The sequence below is a fragment of the Phoca vitulina genome, unplaced genomic scaffold (genome assembly GCF_004348235.1).
Source record: "Phoca vitulina isolate PV1807 unplaced genomic scaffold, GSC_HSeal_1.0 scaffold36, whole genome shotgun sequence".
Classification (NCBI taxonomy): Eukaryota; Metazoa; Chordata; class Mammalia; order Carnivora; family Phocidae; genus Phoca; species Phoca vitulina.
The window spans coordinates 7,927,430-7,949,711 of record NW_022589739.1 but is presented as its reverse complement, the minus strand read 5'-3'; the positions used below and the strand labels follow the sequence as shown (position 1 = coordinate 7,949,711).

The 22,282-nt window shown below is 39.1% G+C and overlaps 1 protein-coding gene across 2 annotated transcripts in view; it reads right to left on the bottom strand.

Moving 5' to 3' along the window:
- The window catches only part of DENND5A (DENN domain containing 5A), a 102,415-nt gene that overhangs the window by 43,127 nt on the left and 37,006 nt on the right, over positions 1 to 22,282 (bottom strand). The window contains exons 2-5 of one of the 2 annotated variants that reach the window (XM_032427393.1): positions 17,817 to 17,888; positions 16,943 to 17,052; positions 14,185 to 14,842; positions 4,368 to 4,555 (exon numbers count right to left, since the gene is read on the bottom strand). In XM_032427393.1, coding sequence (XP_032283284.1) covers positions 4,368 to 4,555; positions 14,185 to 14,842; positions 16,943 to 17,052; positions 17,817 to 17,888 — 1,028 coding nt within the window. The remainder of the gene's footprint in view (positions 1 to 4,367; positions 4,556 to 14,184; positions 14,843 to 16,942; positions 17,053 to 17,816; positions 17,889 to 22,282) is intronic. The other variant, XM_032427394.1, reaches the window with a different exon arrangement.

The following is a 22,282-nucleotide window of genomic DNA, read 5'->3' as shown; positions in this document are numbered from 1 at the left end:
CAGCTAACAGAACAAAGCTCTGCGACCCACCAAAGGCACACAGTGCAATCATTTACCCCACTGGTTCTCCTCTCTTAGTAGAAAAAAAGCAGTTTGTCAACTGGAAGCACAGAGGCATCTAAAAATAACTGCAACCACTCAACAATGCTTGGTTGGCTTTTCTCCCACTGATGTGAGCCAAACATAGAATGTCTGTAAAGAATTTTATGAACTCCAAATGCTATGTCCACATATTGTAGATATACTCCGGGTAGGAGGTAGCTGGAGGAGAGAATGCAGCTCAGGCACACTTCAGAGATGGGCTAGATTAAGACAGAAGCATCTGAGTAGATACCACTAGCCATTCTTTACAGAGTTGGGCTGAAGGCGGTATAGGGATGAGAAGGCAAAGTGAAATAGGAAGTCATTCAAATACTAAGCTCATACAATAGCCTCACACTGTTTTCTCCCACACACCGAGAGTTCTGGCTAACAGAAGCAACTTGCAAGGCCACCTCAAACTCCTCATGCACCCCTTCCCTCAGCTAAGAGGCCAACTCCTGCAAAACAACCTGGGGGACAAAAAGTAGCCTAGAAGAGGCACTGAACCTACATGATCAGTTTTCCTCATTTAACCTCCTGCCTTGTTGGGCGAGGCCATGGGAAGACTTAGCTGCTCTGGGGTAGTAACCACATGGATCCCCAAAATCCCACAAAGTCTTCCAAATCTTTTCCTGCAAGAGGTCACAATGCTCCTTCCCAGCCCTGAGTTCCTAATACCAAATCACAGCCAGCTTCACCCCTAGTCTATCTCCATGTTATTCACTGAAGGGGAGCTCAACACATATGTTACTGGGAAAAGCTACTGAAGGAGCATTTTGAGAAAGGAGAAAAAACAGTAGGAAAGAAAGAAGGACCCAAGATAGAAAGAAGTAACACCCTCTTCTTTACTCTAATATCCTCTGCCTGCTTCCCCTGACATAGCTGTGGACAAATTGCCTCCTTCCTGGACTGAAACCCAAAAGAGACGCACAGGACAAAGAATGCCTCACAAAGGCAGCTCAGCACTTTCCCTTGCTCAGGGACAGCTGAGCTCATGTGTTTGTATGAAAAGGAACAAAGGGCTTTTTCACAGATTTCTGATGCCCCAAGATGGGGTGGCAACTGATGAATTTGGGATCTAAGAAATGTACAATCTTCACCCCTCTAGAGAAAGTCCTTTTTTTTTTTTTTAAGATTTTATTTATTTATTTGACACAGAGAGAGCACAAGCAGGGGGAGCAGCAGAGGGAGAGGGAGAAGCAGACTTCCCGCTAAGCAGGGAGCCCTATGCGGGACTCAATCCCAGGATCCTGGGATCATGACCTGAGCCGAAGGCAGACGCTTAATGACTGAGCCACCCAGGTGCCCCCTAGACAAAGTCCCTTTTATAAATCAAGCTTGCCCCACCACCCTAATGATGCACCCTTGCAGAGGCCCAGGTGATTCTCCCCAGTTCTGCCTCAAACCTCTTTCTAGCTGCATAAAGATACCACAGGATGTCCATCAAAATGTTAAAAGTAGATTATCTCTGGGTGGTAAAATCTGAAGTCATTTTTACTTTATTTTTATGCTTTTGTGCACTTTTAGAATTTTTTACTAGAAACATTTATCACTTATGGGGCACCTGGCTGGCTTGATTGGTACAGCATGTGACTCTTGATCTCGGGATTGTAAGTTTGCGTCCCACGCTGGGTGTAGAGATTACTTAAAAATAAAATCTTCAAAAATATATATATGTGTGTGTGTGTATATATATATATATATACACACACACACATATATATATAATTTGTGACACATCCCAAAGTTGTCTTTCAGAGATATTATTAGTCTTCACTCATTATGCACACCTTTCAGGGCCCTTTAGTCCTTGAGAAAGTTCTCCCCAGTCTATAGTTCCCCGGAGGGACTACACAGGCTCAGGTATTCTACAGGTTATCTGCTAAAAATCAAGGTAAATATCCAGCTATGAAACAACCTGCACAAATATGTGACCTTCAAAGGGACAGTCTGGATGAAGTGGGACTCTGAAACCCGAGAACTGCTTATTAAGTATGCACAGGTATTCCTCAGTTCCACTGTCACCTCTCCTTCCCAGACCACAGGGAGACGCAAAGGATGTAGCAATGATGGAGACTACCACAAAAGCAGAGACCCCAATACCCAGAACAGAGTGAACTTTTGGGTTTCTCAAACAACCCTTGGTTTCTCAAACAGTCCCACTGAGTCCCCCATTAAGAAAACTGCTGGTCTCCTAGCAGCCTCTTCATACACCCACCAACATGAGGCACCCAAAGAACGATGCTGAGGGATCCTACAGGGAAAAGAACTTGCCCCAAATATACAGCAAGCCGATGCTAAATATGAAAATAAAACTGAGAAAACTGGCTTCTTGCCTAGTGACCTACATATTACACTGGTATGTAGCATGCCTCTTTAGCTCTCTACCTCAACCATTTTTTGCTGTTATTCTTATTCTGACTTTACAAAATGATAGATTTATTCTGAAGGTGTGTCAATTTAAATATGCATGTTTCCATTCTCCAAACTTTGATATGTACTCTTCATATACATTTATCAGTAAAACAAATATATATAAAAACCCAATACCCCAACTCAATAATTTTCTCCATCATTTAGATCTTTTCTTCCTTAATTAATCTTGTCCCACTCCAAACAACACAAAGCTCTATAAAATCAAAGCAGCAAAGGAGGTGGAAAGGGAAGAAGCTACAAGGAGGACATTTTGCTTCTAAAACCAAAGGAGAAAGGAAAAGTAGAAATGCATCTGACTATAATGTAAATATAGGTGTGATCTATCAGGGTTTCATCAAGGACGCTGCCCAGACATGCCCAACAACATGAGTGAGGCTCAGATCCAATTCCATGAGACCGTGCTCTTCTTTGGAGGTTTCCTTACTAATATTACTTAGTTATGCAAAAACCTCCCTCCATAAACATTTTGGTGGAGGGAGGAAACAGAGCCATGTAACACCAGTGTATGTATACTCCAAAATCTTGTTCCCAGGCCTTTCTAATGACTAAGAAATTCAGAATATGAAAACCTTTCTTCCAAGTGGTTTCATACCAGCCACAAAATGACATAAAAAGGTAGACCAGTTCTTTGGGTAATTCTAGAAAAATAAAACAATCTTATTTTAATCATGCTTTAAATCTGCTTTAGAATAAAGCAGGAAATAAACAAATACATATTTTTAATTAATTCTTTTGGTATCTGAAACAATAGGAGAGAGAAGCACGCCAACCTCACAGCAAGAGAGGAAAAGCATTCTCTCAAGGTCTTATCTTGAACAAGGGAAGTTTTCAAAGCTGGCTCAGCATCACAAGAATCACTATGATCATGGGCGCCTGGGTGGCTCAGTCGTTAAGCGTCTGCCTTCGGCTCAGGTCATGATCCTAGGGTCCTGGGATTGAGCCCCGCATCAGGCTCCCTGCTCAGCAGGAAGCCTGCTTCTCCCTCTCCCACTCCTCCTGCTTGTGTTCCTGCTCTCACTATCTCTGCCTCTGTCAAATAAATAAATAAAATCTTTAAAAACATAAAAATAAATAAAATAAATTCAGTAGTCCCTGTGGGTAAGCCTGAGGTTTAATACCTACATATCACACTTTAAAAAAAAAAAAAAAAGAATCATTATGATCAGATCAACTTTTACGATAAACTTGGCCTATAAGAGAAACCCACTGATTTATTGGTCTGAGTAATGAAATAATTATGGAATTATGTTATGTGGGATTTCCTTAAAATAATAGGGGATAGGAGGTATAAAAGTAAAATACAATTTAACATGTATGATAACTGTTGAAGCTGGGTGCTGAGAACACAGGAATTCATTATGCTACTCTTTTATGTATATTTTTTACAGAATGAAAAGATTTTCTTTTCTTTTTTTTTTTTTTTAAGTAGGCTCCATGCCCAGCACAGAGCCCAACACAAGGCTTGAACTCAGGATCCTGAGATCAAGACCCGAGCTGAGATCAACAGTCAGAGGCCTAACCAACAGAGCCACCCAAGCGCCCCTAAAAAAGATTTCCTAATAAATGTCTTGAGAAGTACGTAAAATATTTGAAAAACTGCGTATGGAAAAGGCAATTCATGATAGTATAAACACAGAGATTACAATGTATGTAATGTCACAATAATAAAGAGACAAATGACATAAACTAAGCTAAATGTTGTTTTTACATTTTTTCATGGAAAGTTATTTGTGTTCCTCAAAATAAAATAAGCTTTGTGACACCACCCTGGGCTCATCCCAAAGCCATTCTCTCTCCAATACTAGAATGGGGTCAGGGGCACCAGCACCCAAGCTCCACATTCCTCTCACCTCCTGAGGCAGCTCCAGCTTTGACCGGTCATCCAGGCCATTGGAATGCAAGCCCATCAGGTATGGAACAGGAGCATCTAAGAAATGTAGGAGAGAAGCCGGGAGAATAGGAACATAGACATGCTGCCACTGGAAAGGAAACATGAGAGCTGTAATTGTCTCCGCCACAGTCATCAGTCTCTGGTAATCTAGGTTAAAAAACAAAACACAACACATACAAACCAGTCAAAAACAAAGTACTTGCTTGCCAAATAGTAAGTTAAAACTTTCAGTACAATTTCACATTTAGAAAGGATCAGGATAAACTTCAGCAAGGGTATGCTCAGAGTGTGATTCCTTTGTGGGTATCAGAAAGACAACCCTGAGACCTCAGTGGACCACAAGCTGAAATACACCCACACATACAGGTTCCTGCTAATAATAAAATTTAATATGGAAATATAGTAGAAATCCTAAATGGCACCTTGCTCCAAATACTAACCCAGAATGTTAAGTAGATTCTCTTAAGTATAAAAGGGTTGGGGAACTGCAACAACAACAGAAGGAACAGTGGCCTGGGTCTTCACTCAGCATGGAAGCTCTTTTACCACTCAGATCTGTCTGCATTCTCTAAGGAACTAATATGAGCTCTGCCTTCAAGATCAAGACCAAAGAACCACAAAGCACACAGAAGCTGGGTTCCACACTAGCCAAATCTGCCCTCCACCTGGAACTTTTCCTGAATGGCAACAGCACAAATGTGTTACTTTAATACTTCAGTAAAAAGCTTCCCGAGAATTTGAAAGACTCAGAAGATTGACTTTCATGCCTCAAAACTCTTATTTTAGGTCAGAGATCTTAGTTTGGAAGGGAAGGCTTTGTGTTCAATAGCTTTCCTTTAGAACACAATTTCTAGACCCATTTTATGAAAGGAAAAAAAAGTAATAAATACATTGGCAAAGCCAATAAAATGGACTGGTTAAAATTTTAAAAATTAGTATTCACAAATGGTATAACGGTTTCAGACATTTAAAGACAAAACAGGCACATAAATTTTAAAATCATGTGAGTAATATCCTCTGGAACAGCTGATTTCAAATGAGCTTTCATAAGGGTTAAAGTGTTTTCACATACTAAAAATCCACCCCATCATTTAAACAAATAATAGCTTGGTTCATAAAGGAGTTATAAGTAACAAAAAGCTTTCCCCAAAATGAGGAAGGCTGAGTAAAAAATGAGCAACAGCTGATATGTATCAACTAGGTAGAAGTTTAACAAAGTAGCCCATATTTGCTCACTAATCACGCTTTGAAAATTGCCTATCACCTTACTCCTGGCTAAGCAAAGAAGAGCATAACCTGGAAATAGTTCTTTAACTAATAAGGCAAATATATGGAAATTAATGATTAAAACTTCATCATCCAAACTTAATTTTGAGAGCACTACAGGAAAATGGCTCATATGCTTCTTTGGGGAAACTAAGGCACATGACAGATAAGTGATATAACCAATTAGTGCCTAAAAGTGAACTCAGAGACTGGTCATCAATTAAAAAAAAAACAAAAACTGGTCTAGCAGAAGGACAAAAGAATATAAGCTTCTCATATTCACTAAATATCAAGGCAAACTAATAAGAGCTCAAGAAGAGAGTCTATCTCATTTTTCATTGTGCCCATACAAAGCATTGTCATTCCTATATTAAAAACTACTTAGTGAAGATTCCCACCCATCTTCAAGCAACAACAAAAACATTTCCCCAATTACAAAAAAAAAAAAAAGCAATCTTTGAAGAGTTAAATTGGGTTACTTATATGTATAATTTCAGAAAAAGTATTTAATCCCACATGCAAGTCAACAACTAACAAAATTTATGCCATTGCAAGCTCTGCCTTCAGCCTCTTCTGTGGTATCTCCATTCCGTGGGATGCCCGTACAACTTGGCTTTTTAATCTTTCTGCTGAAATTCTTCTGCTCGATGACATTCCAACAATCATTATTAAGAAGAATTCTAATGAGGGGAGCCTGGGTGGCTCAGTCAGTTAAGCGGCTGGCTCTTGGTTTCAGCTCAGGTCATGATCTCAGGTTGTGAGATCGAGCCCCTTGTGGAGCCCTGCATCAGGTTCCACTTAGCAAGGAATCTGCTTGAGATTCTCTCACTCTCCCTACCCCCCCACTCACACGTGTGCTCTCTCTCTAAAATAAAAATAAAACCTTAAAAAAAAAAATTCTAAGGATTCTCCAGATGAGACCTCAATTCTTCTATTTTTCTACATATGTCTGTAAATAATCTACTCAAGAGCAATAATCTTGAGAATCTCAGACATCTTAAGAATTTATTTTAAAATTCAAAATTAAGATGAATCAAAAGAATGCAAAGGTGTGGGAGAAAACCTTCAAGTGATATTTAAAGCTGAAGGTCTATGTCCCAACACTGGCTCTTAAACACATTTTGAATAAATATTACACTGAAATATCCCATCCCCATCTTCAGTGTGTATACATACCTACACACACACACCACTGCTGGATTTAAGGTGGGAGCAGGGGTGGGGGGGGGCAGGCAGGAGTACCAGAGGCCTTTTCAATCATGAGAAAACCAAAAGACTTCCTCCTTTCTTTGCCCAAAGTCAATAAAGCAGGTGCTTTATATGGCTGGCATTCCCGGCATGTCTGCTCAGGGACAGTAACATCTCACAGAAGGCCAACACAGTTTGAGTGAAGGAGTCCCAAAAATGCCTTTCTCATGAGACTTCCTGGCACTGGACTACTACTTACAGTACCTAGCTACAGTGTCTGCAAACTTCTATTCTATAACCATAAAACAGGGCATCCTAGAGTCTGAAAGAAAAGGCTTTCTCTGCTCCATCAAAGCAGGTTTTCCAATTGCACAGAAATCTAGTTCTGGTTTTTCCCTACCTTTCAAGATAATATCTAATCTAGTATCTAAAACTCAGCCCACTTATTTCTTAAGAGTGGAAAACTTTATTTGCGTCAGATTGAGATGTCTGAAGAGTTCCTTGTGATGCATTTGAAATTACGGGATTCTTAGAAACAAAACACTTCTGGAGGTCAGAGATCATCTCCTCTCTCAAGGCTAAGCCACTTTTCATTTATGTGGTTTAGTTTTACAGACACTAGAAATTTGGAATTGTACAGCCTTTCCAGTCTGAATTGTTGGTTTTTCTCTACATTTTTTTTTATTTTAAAAAAGCAACATCCCACCTTGAAGGATGGCCTAACAAACAATTCCTCAGGGATCCAGTAATCTGGGGTACCCACACTAGGATGCTGACCTCCAAGAGCTGGAAGCAACAGCACAAAACCCATTTCTGTACACCAGTACAAATGATAAAATCAGTACCTCCTCTGCCATTGCCTGTGTCTGTGCTCATCATTCTAAGAAGGTGAAACCAATAAACAGGAAGCAGCCGAAGGTCACGTGCACCCAAAGCGTTCCAATCAAAATCAACTGGAGACACCTAAGGCTCTAGGCAATTATGTTCTCTTAAAGTTCCCATAATGTTTAATGAGCAATTACTTTTAACAAAAGGAGATAATGCAAAACACAGTGGGTTGTGAGGGAGGGAGGAATCAGCACGTTTTCATGGCTTGTCTCTGTGCAGAGAAAGACAATAGCTTTGGGACCACTCTACAGAAAATCCACCCCTAAACAAACTACAGGGCCAGTTCTACACATTGGAAACTGAATCATGAACTGTCCTTGCATACTCACACTTCTGTGAAAACTTTATGAATAAGGATGTTTCTCATGTACTCTTTGTTCTTAGGAAACAAAACCTAATCTCTATGTCCCTATATCTCCAAGATACATCATTAAATGAAAGAAAGTGCAAAACAATAATTAGCATGCTCCCATTTGTGTTGTTTCTAAAAAGTATGTATGTTGTATATGCACGATTATGTATGGAAGGAAACAGGAAACAATGGTAATCTCCCTGAAGGAGAACCAGGGGCCAGAAGTGGAAGTGTTACACTTCACTATACACCTTTTTGTAATGTGTTAAAATTCCTACCATATGATTGAAAGGCTTTTTTCCTACATTTTAATATACCGTATTTAATATAGCCACTTTGGAAAACAGTGTGGAGATTCCTCAAAAAATTAAAAATAGAGCTACCCTATGACCCAGCAATTGCACTACTGGGTATCTACCCCAAAGACACAGATATAGTGAAAAGAAGGGCCATATGCACCCCAATGTTCATAGCAGCAATGTCCACGACAGCCAAACTGTGGAAAGAGCCGAGATGCCCTTCAACAGGTGAATGGATAAAGAAGATGTGGTCCATATATACAATGGAATATTACTCAGCCATCAGAAAGGATGAATACCCAACTTTTGCATCATGGATGGGACTGGAGGAGATTATGCTAAGTGAAGTAAGTCAAGCAGAGAAAGTCAATTATCATATGGTTTCACTTATTTGTGAAACATAAGGAATAGCATGGAGAACATTAGAAGGAAGGGAAAAATGAAGGGAGGGAATCAGAGAGGGAGACGAACCATGAGAAACTATGGACTCTTAGAAACAAATTGAGGGGTTTGGGGGGGGGGGGATGGGTTAGCCCAGTGATGAGTATTAAGGAGGACACGTATTACATGGAGCACTGGGTGTTATATGCAAACAATGAATCATGGAACACTACATCAAAAACTAATGATGTACTACTGTATGGTGACTAACATAACATAACAAAATAAACAAATAATAAAAATTAAATAAAAATTAAAAAATAATATACCATATTTAAAACATATACATATGGTATATTAAATTTTAACATTAATTTTAATATATCATACATCTATTATAATGTACTTGTATACTTTAAAGAATATTACAATTAATACATATGTACTCAATACTTCACATAAAAATAGTTCATTGTTCAAAAATATTTGAGAGGGGGCACTAAAAAATTAAGAGATTACTTCTAAGGAGTAGGATTCTAGGTGAAAAAGGTAAACTCAACTTTCTCTGCCTTGTCTGTCCACACATTATTTATTTGTTTTTTAAAAAACTTATTTTCAGGGCGCCTGGGTAGCTCGGTCAGTTAAGTATTCAACTCATGATTTCGGCTCAGGTCATGATATCGGCTCAGGTCATGATACCAGGTCCTGGGATCGAGCCCCAAGTCAGGGAGTCTGCTTGAAGATTTCTCTCCCTCTCTCTCTGCAACTCCCCCCAGGCAAAAAATTAAATAAATCTTTAAAAAAAAAAAAGGATGAAGTAGGGATGCCTGGGTGGCTCAGTCGGTTAAGCCTCCAACTCCTGATTTTGCCTCAGGTCACGATCTTAGGTTCGTGAGATCGAGCCCATGTCAGGCTCCCTGCTGGGTGTGGAGGCTGCTTAGGATTCTCTCTCTCCCTCCTTCACCATCTGCCCCTGCCCCCCAAGCACGCATACACTCTCCCTCTCAAAAAACTAAAGTAAAATATAAATAAATAAATAAAAAGACTGAGTAATGCAAAGTGGCTAAAAAATAGTGTAATTGAATTAAGCATATCATGAGGCAATTAAGTAAAAAAAAAAAAAAAAAAAAAACCCGAAAACTGCAAAAATCTATAGGCAGTCTCCATTCTGGTTCTTTCGCAAGGTTAGTTAAGTTCTCACTCCCCTTTTTAAAAAAAAAAATGTGGGGCGCCTGGGTGGCTCACTCATTAAGCGTCTGCCTTCAGCTCAGGTCATGATCCCAGAGTTCCGGGATCAAGCCCACATCAGGCTCTCTGCTCTGCGGGAAGCCTGCTTCTCCCTCTCCCACTCCCCCTGCTTGTGTTCCCTCTCTCGCTGTGTCTCTCTCTGTCAAATAAATAAAATCTTTAAAAAAAAATTTAAAAAATAAAAAATAAATAAAATTTAAAAAATTTAAAAAATGTATCAGGGTGCCTGGGTGGCTCAGTTGGTTAAGTGACTGCCCTTGGCTCAGGTCATGATCCTGGAGTCCCAGGATCGAGTCCCACATCAGGCTCCCACTTGGCGGGGAGTCTGCTTCTCCCTCTGACCCTCCCCTCCTCACGCTCTATCTCTCAAATAAAAAAAAAAAAATCTTTAAAAAAATAAATAAAAATTTAAAAATTTTTAAAAATGCATCTGGAAAACCTAGTGAATGCATTATGGGTTTCCATTTAAGAAAATTTCCATGCAAGAAAAACAATGCAGACAACTAAGATTAGTGGACCCATAATCAAAGGAAATACCTAGACCCTTCATCAAAAGACTAGTGACTATACAGTCATGTTTTAAGCTAAAATACAATGTTTAATGGATATATATATATACACCCCTTTTATGATTATCAGACTTGAATGACTTTTTCAATTATCCAATCTACTACCCTATTAACTCATATCAGGTAAAGAACTTCTCTACATACAATTTTACAGCAACTGGCAAAAAAATATGCTATTAAAAAAGCTCTATCTATAGGGGCGCCTGGGTGGCTCAGTTGGTTAAGCGACTGCCTTCGGCTCAGGTCATAATCTCAGGGTCCTAGGATCGAGCCCCGCATCGAGCTCCCTGCTCAGCAGGAAGACTGCTTCTCCCTCTCCCCTCCCCCTGCTTGTGTTCCCTCTCTTGCTGTCTCTCTCTCTGTGTCAATTAAATAAATAAAATCCTTTAAAAATTTTTTAAAAATTTAAAAAACCCTGTATCTATATAGACCAAAGAACAAACATTATCCAGGAGTAGGTAAAATGATCTGTACAAGTTAAAAAAAAAATTCTTAAAACTGTCAGTTCAGGGGCTCCTGGGTGGCTCAGTCGTTAAGTGTCTGCCATCGGCTTAGGTCATGATCCCAGGGTCCTGGGATTGAGCCCTGCATCAGGCTCCCTGCTCAGCGGGAAGCCTGCTTCTCCCTCTCCCACTCCCCCTGCTTGTGTTCCCTCTCTGTCAAGTAAATAAATAAAATCTTTAAAAAAAAAAACAAAACTGTCAGTTCAGTCATCCAATGGGTTATACTTTGTCTTACAATTTCACCTGCATTCTTTTTCCCTAAGTTACACTTCTTTTCTATTCAGTAGGCAAGACATACAGTGGGCAACGCTAACTGTGAGTGGTGATGACATGTTTTTGGAAGGCCAGAAAGATTTTCATCCACCTAAGGCCTTTGAATCATAAATAAAAACTATTTCAAGAAAACCAACCTCAACTGTTTAAACTACACTATTAACAAAGAGCATAACCTACATCCAATAAAAGGCCATTCCATTTTACCATCAGCCATGCTCAACAATATCCAGGAATTTTTTTGGAAAAATCTTTTTCCTGACCATGCTATAAACATGGCTTTAGGTCCTGAGTTCCACTTGATTCTATACACAAATCTTCTCAATCACCTTCAAACCTCTTAAAATTTGTATTGTTGATTGTATTATTGATAGAATAACTCATAATTTAAGAAGGAATTCTGATGGAAAAATGTCACCTATCATATTTCTGGTTTTAATCCTCCTTTTCCCACATCTACAACATCCCCACTGCATTATAGGTACCTAACCTACTGAACAAAATAAAAAACTATGAGTCCATATAGTAACAAACAAACAAGGAAAAATAAACATTATTCCTTATAGTACAATGACAATTAATAAATATAGATGGAAGGACACTTGGGTCATGCAGTCGGTTAAGCATCTGACTCTTGTTTCAGCTCAGTTCATTATCTCAGGGTCATTAGATCAAGCCCTGTGACAGGCTCCACACTTGGCATGGAGTCTGCTTGAGATTCTCTCTCCCTCTCCCTCTGCCCCTCCTGCTTGTGCACTCTCTCTCTCGGATAAATAAATGAACTTTAAAAAAATAAATAAAAATAAAATATAGATGGAGCTAGAAAATCACCATTTTGTGACCATCATGGTAATAACTAATTCAGACTAGAATCATCAATGGATGTTAAATCTATTGGGCAAAACTTCAAAGAAGAACAGTATATTTACAGTTTCAAAGTTAACTCCCCACAAATTACTTACTAATTACAAAGGGAAGAAGGATAAATTTCCATTTAAGAAACTTGGCAGACATAATCTTAACCAAGTGATCAAATTAACATTACCAAAGATGGGCAAACTGACATCAAGTGCCTCCTGTCATGATAAAAATACACATTATGTGCCTCCTGATACAATGCACTGAGAGAATCACAACATCACTTCTGTGTTTTATAACGAAAAATGTATCAACTGAATCTAATCATGAGGAAACATCAGACAAACCCAAACTGGGGGACAATCTACAAAATGCCTTGCCTGCACTCTTCAAAAATGTCCATGTCAGGAAACACATGAAGAAGTAAAAAGTAAAAGCAAGGCATGTTACTAGACAAGATCCCAGATCAGGAATAAAAAAAAAATTGTAACAGTAGACATTTTTGGGACAATGGTGAAACCTGAATAAATACTATTAACAATGCTACATCTCCTAAATTTGATAATCATACTATGGTTCTGTAAGAAAACGTCCTTGCTCTTACGAAATAAAAGCTGACGCATTTAGAGGTCAAGGGACATGGCGTCTGCAATGATTCTCAATGGTTCAGTTTTATGTTCACACATTCACAGAGAGAGAGAGAAAATGAAGACAAATGTGGCCAAATGTTAATAACTGGTGAATTGTGGGAGAGCACACAAAAGTTCTTTGAACATTTCTTGCAACTCTTCCATAAGCTGGAAACTACTTCAAAATAAAAGTCAAAAAACTTAAATCCTACAATGACTATGCATCTCAGAGTAACAAAGTCCTTACAATGGTCTACAGTTGTAAAATCTAAGCTCCTGTTAAGTCTAACAACATCTGCTTCTATATTCCTGCTCTCTCACTCCGTACCATCCACCCAGTTTTCTCAACTGTTCTTGAACATAACAGGCACATTCTTGTCTCAAAACCCTTTTATGTGCTATGCCCTTTGCATAGAATACTTTCCCTACAGATATTAACAAGGGTCACTTAGAGAGGACTTAAATTAATCATTATTAAAAATTGGAGGGGCGCCTGGGTGGCTCAGTTAGTTAAGTGTCTGCCTTTGGCTCAAAAATCTTTAAAAAAATTGGAATTTCCCTTCCCCAAATACCATCCTCTTCCCTGTTTTATTTTTCTCCACAGACCTTATTACCCCTCACACACTATAAACTTTATTTATTTCATCATCCCCTCCTTCCCCACTAAAATATCAGTTCCATTATAGGAAGGATTTTTACCTGTTTTGTCCACCACTGTATCTCTAATCCCTGAAACAATGCGTGGCACATGGCAGGGTCTCAATAAATAGGTACTGAATGAATAAATTTTATGTTATTTTTCTGGTTCATTTAATAAACATCTGTTTCCTTCTGATCTACTTCACTATTTTGTCCAAACCTGCTGCTCACATTCAGTTCACCTCTAATTTATAAAAAACAATTCAGTTATAACACACAACAGAAAGAAGCAATACATCCTCATTTTCTCAAAGGATCATCATTTGTGAATCCTCAGTTATTACTGTCAGGCTGCAGAAGGGGCAAAAGTAACTGTGGAATGATGGAAAGTCAGCTTTCTATAACCATCATTTCCTACCCCTCTTTTCAGCATCAATTAGAAGGGATGTCAGGAAGGAACCCTTCCCAAGCTGAAGTGCCCAGCAAAAGGCCATGATGATAGCCAATTAGAAACTGTGGCCCTCTTGTGCTCCATCAGTTTGCATCTACCACCTACCTGCAAAAGGTCTGAGTTTTGCTCAAATTGTAACAGCCCCTGACCTTTACAGTCAGTTCCACTGCATTCAATATGGAAAGAAGGGAGGCCCTATGCAGGGAGAAAGCTCTAGTAAGCACTGACTTACGCTGTGAGTAGAGCAGGATTTGAAACTCCAGAAGGGCACAAGTAAAAAGTTGAAACACATTTTCCACCCCAAGCAGTTCAAAGACCTCTTTGACAGGAAAGTCAAATAAGGGAAGCTCATTGGTACTTGGTCTCTGGCAGATTATTGGCCCATAGACCCCAGAAAACTTCAAGGACCGGCCAGGAGGCGGGAGTGGCACCTCATAGAGTACATTGTATATGTAGCTCTCAAGGGGCAGTGGAGGGGGCTGAGGTGAAGTGACTGCCTGGTGAAGTTGTTCCAGCACACTCCGACATGCTTTCATGAAGGACATGGGTGTGATGAGGCAGATGCACTTAGAGACGTAGAGCGTGTCCCGGCTAATGTCATAGGAGTTGAAGCGCTGAAGCTTGGTCCCAGGAGTGCCTTCACCATCCTCCATGCCACTGTGGTCTCGGCCATCAACAGAGGGAGAATGTAGGACATCATACTCAGCATTATGCATATGGTAGAGGGTCTGCATTGCACTGCAGATCTGCTTGCTAGTCACCTCCTCATAAAATGTGAGGGCAAACCCAAATGTCCGAGAGCCATCCTCCCTTGTGATAATAAAGGCATGGAACTGGGGCTCCCTGGGATCAGCCTGGGTCTTGAATGCTAGCCCTTTGGGCATGCATAGCTGCAAAAGACAACAAGGAAACAAGTGGTGAGAACACTCACTGCTGGTCCTCTTTTCAGAATACCATCACTATTTATTTACTCAGAGTACCTACTATGCTACGTATTTGGGTTATCAAGATCAACACAGCAAAACATCTGTCCTAAAAATCTCCCATTCTAAGACATATGAGTAAATAAAATTATAATGCAGTTATCAGGACTACCCAAAAACAAAGTGTTAGGGCAATACAGAATAGACACCCAGCCCAGGAACATCAGAAAAGGTTTCACAGATGAGGTTATATTAGAATTCATCAGGTAGAAAAGGGAAAGAGGGTATTTCAAGAACAAGAAGAAAATGCACAAAAATAAGGAGGTAAGAGAAAGCTTGGAGAATTTAGGTAGGTGGTTAAGCATAACAGCATTTACTAGGAAATGATGATAGAAATATATCTATAAACTAGACAGATACAACTTTGTACCTAAAAATAAACAAAGTTTTAGACTCTATCAGGTCACAAAACTCTGTCATCAAGAGAACCTTCTCTTTTCATAGGAAAAAAGGGAGCATTTCACATAAAGCAAGGAGATGACATAATCAGGATAAAGATGCACTTTTTTCACTTTAACTCAGATGGGTTATATAAAGAAACTTGGATAGCTAATCAAACTGACCTAAATCAATCAGTCCCCATTTTCCAGTTCTATATAAACCTAGCTATACAAATGATCTACTAGCGGCCTGGGGTTAACAAATAAAAGGACCTACATTATGTTATATCCATTACCTTTGGACTTGACTTCCCAAAACCTAGGTGTTTCTAGAATACAGCACGTTACAATGAAATAAGCACTGGACTAGGAGTCAAAAAACTCGAAACTAAGACTCAGTTTCCTCATCTGTGAAATGAAGATAATATAATTTACTCTGCCTACTTCACAGGGTTATTAATATGCATCAAACAAGATCATCCTCCAAAAACTTTAAGAAGCTATTAAAAATTAATACAGGTAGTACAAAGATGTGATCAAGAGCATAGCACTGGAACCAGACTATGGTATAGTTTTCAAATTGCAGCTCAATTGCTTCTTAGCCATGTGACCTTGAACACGTTACTTAACCTCCTGAACACGTTACTTAACCTCTTTGAATCTTAGTTCCCTCATGTATAAAATATATGTGTATCTGTGTGTGCACGTGTGTTTATTTAGCATCATCTACATAAGGGGTACTGTGAAGATTAAATGAATTAATTCATGTAAAATGCTTATCATAGTGCCTAGCACAAGGTGAATACTCAATAAAGGTTAGATTATTCATAGTAGTATTCTACGTGAGATTTACGCCCCTGTCCTGGGGCACCTAGGTGGCTCAGTCAATGAAGCATCTGACTTTGGCTCAGGTCATGATCTCAGTGTCCTGGATTGAGCCCCAAATTGGGCTCCATGCTCAGCAGGGAGTCTGCTTCTCTCTTTCCCTCAGCCCCTCTCCCCAGCTTGTGTGCTCTCTCTCTCTAATTAAAAAAAAAAAAAAAAATGCAGGAGCACCTGGGTGGCTCAGCCAGTTAAGCGGCTGCCTTCGGCTCAGGTCATGATCCCAGGGTCCTGGGATCGAGCCCCGCATCGGGCTCCCTGCTCAGCGGGGAGCCTGCTTCTCCCTCTCCCTCTGCCTGCCTCTCTGCCTACTTGTTCTCTCTATCTCTCTGTCAAATAAATAAATTAAAAATCTTAAAAAAAAAAAAATGCTCTCCTATCTAAAATAGGATGAAACAAAATACCCATTTCTGTCATATCACCCAGATATACACAACCAAGATGGAGAGAAAACTGCTTTAAATCAGACTCATCATGTAATCTCAGTACTATAAGCAACCAATAGCTCAGTACCTCAAAGTTCACTGAACCATTACTATGCATTTGTTCTGACAAAACAGAAACATTGTGATTTTCAGCATATTTGATATGTTGACCAAAATGCAGAATCATGAGTAATATGCACACAACCCCTTCTTCAAAAGTTATTGGTAGCTGGTGGAACTGCTGCTACCAGTCTGGACTCACAATTCTACTGTAAATTAGTTTGTAAATTATTTCATACTTGCAGCTAACAAATACTAACCATTCCCACTGCATCTTGGTCAAAGGGATTCCATTCTACGTTCTCAGGGTATCGGGCAAGGACCTTAGACTTGAATGTTCGTCTCAGTGGTGTCTGCTCAAAATTTTCTCCTGCAAGAAAAAGAATGAAGCAAATCATCTCTACAGAGTCCCTCAAATCACAACGTTACGATTGTCTGAGCTTGGTAGTCCAGCAAGGTACAGAAGTAAAGGCAAAGGGGTTAGTATGCCAACCATCTAAGAACAGGAAAGGTATCAAAGTTATTAGGTAAGTAAAGAAGCTGAAAAGGTTTAGCATGGTTAATAGTGGACATCACTAGCTATCTTTTCTTTTCTTGAAAGTGAGTTATTACTAAAATCCAATGGTTAATCTTCTTGGGAGAGTGGAGATAGCACAAGAAATGACAAAGGATTATAACCATCTTTTTTTTTCCTGTAAACCACATTTAGTTTGCTTAAAATCAACTGATATCATAGAAGCATAAATGATTTTAAATTCAGAATAAAGTATGCATTTCTATGATCTCTGAAAAAACACGAAGGGACTAAAAGATTCAAGAACATTAAAAAAGCAAATTTCAGGGTAAATCTAATGAGATATTTTGTCAATTCAGAATCATTTGAAATTTCTAAAATTCTACTTTGTTTCCCCGTTCCCCCTAAAAACATTACAATATACTGAAATAAAGAACATTAAAGTGAAAAGAGGAAGAACCAAAGAACCCACCACCTAGATGGACACAAATATGAAAAACCTACTGGTCAAAAAAAGGCACAAGAAAGTTAGAAGGTCAAAGGTACAAAATACCACTTTGTAAAGACATGTAAACGCCACCAGAAAGCTTTGGGTGTTCTCAATTTTGTTTTGTTTTTACCTTCAGTCGTACTGGAAATGAAAGGGCTGGCACCATCCCTGGCTTTAGAAGCCTGTATGTACTGGCATAATGCTATATGATAAATGAAATAACAGAGTATTACAATAAAGCAATAGTATTCAAACTTTTTTGACCATGACTCCAGTATGAAACAAATGTTACGTCATGAAGCAATAAATACATAAATGATGTGTACATATAAATTTGCCTAAAACAAATTTCACAAAATAATACTTACCCTTACTCTGTGTGATGCCCTTTCGTAATTTCTACTCTATATCATTAAAACCAAACTAACTAAAACTACTAACACAATTCACAGTTCAAAAAAACATTACAATACAGCATAATGACATGAAGAGCTCAACAGATATCAAATTACTATAAAGTCACTGGTACTTTATCCCAAAGTATCCTGCCCCAAATACTGCTTTTCCTAAGGAGTTAGGGAATAGGGGACCAATTAAATGTACCTAAATATTTCAAACAAATAAATTTAGTAGGAGTCATGGAAAAATATGTGGAAAACATGATCAAAAACAATTCGAATGAATGTAATATTTATTGAGTAATCATGTCATACAAGGGCCTTAGGTACTGAAGGGATAGAGACAAACAAAAGGAAGCACCTATCCTCAGGACCTTACTCTCAAATGTGTAGGAAAAAAGAACATACACAAATAACCATTTCACAGGGAGGTTACTATCTGGGAGGCTCCAGATCTTTAGTCTATGTGGTCCAACCATTCAGAGCACACTTGCACAGGATCCTGCTCACATGTTCTAGTTGATAATATAAATTCTGTTCTAACTATAGTTTTTCTGAGTTGGTTTGGAACCCAAAGGAGCTGGTGATTAAGGAAGATGCATTCTTCCAACACAGGACTGGGATAAACCTAAAGTTGCATAGTTCTTCACTCTAAATCATCCCAGAAGCATCTTAGGTTTCTAAGGAGTTTACAGTAATTCTAAGGTACTTGTTCCAGAAATTAATAATGATTCCAGTCAGAAAGTTATCATGTATAACTAAAACATTCACTTCCACTTTCTCTCGGGTTTTGTCCATCATCATCATCAGAAGCCCACTTATTCATAATTTTCAACTTCTGACAAGACTCAACTTTCCTTCTGTTAGTAAAGCTAGTAACACAATTTCAATTCCTCTCATTTCCTGCTTCTTCCAAACTGAGTTTTCTGAAACTCTTTTCCAGCAAATTTCATCTCTCAAAATACATTTGGTAATCCTCACTAAAGAAGACTGGCAAAATCAGCAGGCAGCTGGTAACAGTGGTAGCAATAAAGCCCCTACGGCTATGTACAGTTAGTCTCAAGCTTTCAGTAACACCTGCGAAGAACACACCCATGGCAAGGCTGCACTTACTGTACAAAAAAATTAAACAGCAAGCAGCTGACATAATGATCTTGTCTACAGTCTGTAAGTCTCAGAATACATATTTAAACTGTATTCAGTTCTGAGAAGATAACTATGTCTTCCTCCTAAGCTTCTTCACTTTTAGTTGTCAGTTTGCTCATTTCTTCCTTACTAGGCCAGAAAATCCCCTCACGAAAAACTACAAAATATTTGAACAGAAACAGGAATCAGGGCAGTTTCCACTGTCCTTAATGAAAGCCTTTAGAGAAGGGTATTTTTTTAAGATGGTTATGAGGTGACCCTAAGACATAATGAGCATTCAAAGGATGGAACAGACCATTTTAAACAACCACTGAGAAAAGGCCAGAGGTGAAAATGATGAACTGACCTGAAGTATAGACAAAGAGGAGGGGGAGGTTATGAATCACAAGGAGAAGTGGTCTTTAGATCCTCTATCCTCCACACCACCTCTTCACCTCCCACCCCTTCTTCAAACAAGCTAAGTAAAGATCTCTTGTTAAGGAGTCAGGTTCTTGTTAAAGAGTCAGTAAAGGCACCACTGAGACTGCCAATCTTAGACATAAATCCTTCTGTGTATTAGCCTGGACCAGTATCGGGAGCATAGTATTTTCACTGCAAGGGGAAAGGGGGTGTGTAAAGCGGTATGAGAGCCCTGAGACCAAATCGTGTTCATTACAGCACCCTATATAGAGCGTCAGATAAGTCACCGAGAAAGGGGATTCACAAACCTAAGATATTTTTATTAAAACAATTCAGTCTTTCATCATTTGCTGAGGGTTAAGTTTTGAGAATAAGCAGTAGAGACTTAATGCCTCCAGAACATCTACACAGACCCACCTCATGAAACCGGTACATATGTCACAGATCCTTTAAGTCTCCAATTATTTAGACCTTTGGAAATTCAAACGATATTAGGAATAAGACATTGCAACCACAACTGTCCTACTGTCCTGGAAAAAGTAATTACTTATTCACCTAACACATACAGAGTCCACAAATGTCAGCAGGTCTGGATACCAGAACTAAGGCCCATTTCTAACAGCAACTGAAAAATTAGTCAACTAGGTGTCAGTCTATCTTTGTGAATCTGTCCCTGAGGAAGTACAATTCAGATAAATCATAACAGATTTTTTTTAAGGCTGCACACCTTACAAGGACTTCTGACAGGTTCTTTGTTTACTTGCTCTGCTTTGACCAAGCCAGAAACAAACTGACATTTGTATTGCTATTAGCCTGTTGGTACTAGCTTGATTTGAATAATCCTAAATAAGGGATGCTTACAACTGAGAAGCTTCAAAGGAACCCCTAAACTCTCTGAAATGATTTACAAAGTTTTGTATGAAAATATGTGCATTTTTCTAAAGAGAAAACACAATTTTCATCAGATTCTCAAAGGGTTCCATGACCCAAAAAAGTCAGAAGCCACAACTCCAAATGTTTCTCCAATTTGGGCAGGAAACATTTCACCACTTACAGATTAACCTAAATGGGTAGGTTTACATGCAGTCTAAAATAAAATATATGCACTATTAAATAACTGCTTTCTGGGTTGATGATATTATTTTCTCCTTTTTTATCATAAGAAGCCTGCAGATGCAAACTTCTCTCTCTTTACACATACACACATATGTGAATGAGTTAAAAAAGAAAAAAAATCTTATCCTCAAAACTTGTATCTGAAGTCATCTGAAACGTCATCAGAAAATGTTCACCAAGGGAAGCCTGGGTGGCTCAGTTGGTTAAGCATCCAACTCTTGATTATGGTTCAGGTCGTGATCTCAGGGTTATGAGATCCAGTCCCACATCAGGTTCCGTGCTCAGTGAGGAGTCTGCTCGAGATTTTCTCTTTCTCCCTCTCCGCCCCCCTGCCCATGTGCTCACTCACAACACTCTCTCTCTCTCTCTCAAAATAAATAAATAAAATTACTAGACATTCGGGTGCCTGGATGGGCTCAGTTGGTTAAGCATCCAACTCTTGATTTCAGCTTAGGTCATGATCTCAGGGTTGTGAGATCAAGTCCCACACCGGGTTCTGCACTCAGTGGGGAGTCTGCTTGGGATTCTCTCTCCCCTCCCTCCCCCCTACCCCCCACTCAGGCTCGCTCTTTTTCTCTCTCTCTCTCTAAAATAAACAAAATCTTAAAAAAAAAAAAGTTCACCAAAATCTCAAAGTTACACATTTATAATAGATGTATTACATCTGTGGGAAACAGTGATAGTTTTAAAATGGTAGTGCAGATAAGAAAACACACGTTCCAAAGAGCTATGTGAAAAAGACCCAATACAGTCAAATCCCCACCTGGTTTATGTTAAATTACACAAAGCTTCTCCAGAACATAGTGTTAGCTTAGATTAAAGAAAAATAAAAGTAACCATCACTTCCTAGGAAAGCGTTTATGGGACACATCTGTTATACCTCTATCTTGGATTAGATATACCAAATAAAAGTATTTCAATTTCTAAACCTATCAGTAATCAGAGTTCACATACACTTAAGAAGCTTTACATAAAATTTGAAGTTTGAAAAAAAAAAGAAAAAAAAGAGCTAAGGGCATTTTTATATCTGGTCTCTTAGAAGAGATGGGAAGGATAATACAAACATCTGTGAAACTACAAATGAAAAAAACTGACTTTGTCAACAGAATAATTTATATCTAGGGCACCTGGGTGGCTCAGTTGGTTAAGCATCTGCCTTTGGCTCAGGTCATGATCCCAGGGTCCTGGGGTGGAGCTGCTCAGCAGGGAGCCTGCTTCTCCCTCTCCCTCTGCCTGCTGCTCCCCCCTGCTTGTGTGCTCTGTCTCTCCCTGTCAAATGAATAAATAAAATCGAAGAAGAAGAAAGAAGAAAGAAGAATTTATATCTAGCATGACGGCGGTCCTGCTTCCAGTCATGGAAGAGCAGCTCCTATGAGACCAACTCTCTTGCAGATAACTATGGACAGAATATAAACAACTACCTGAAGTACTAGGGAACAAAAAGGCAAACAGATTATGACAGAAGAGAGAGGGTCAAAACTTGGAAAAAGGTAATGACACCAAGCAAGTGTCTCCTGTTACGGCTTTTGGCCATCCA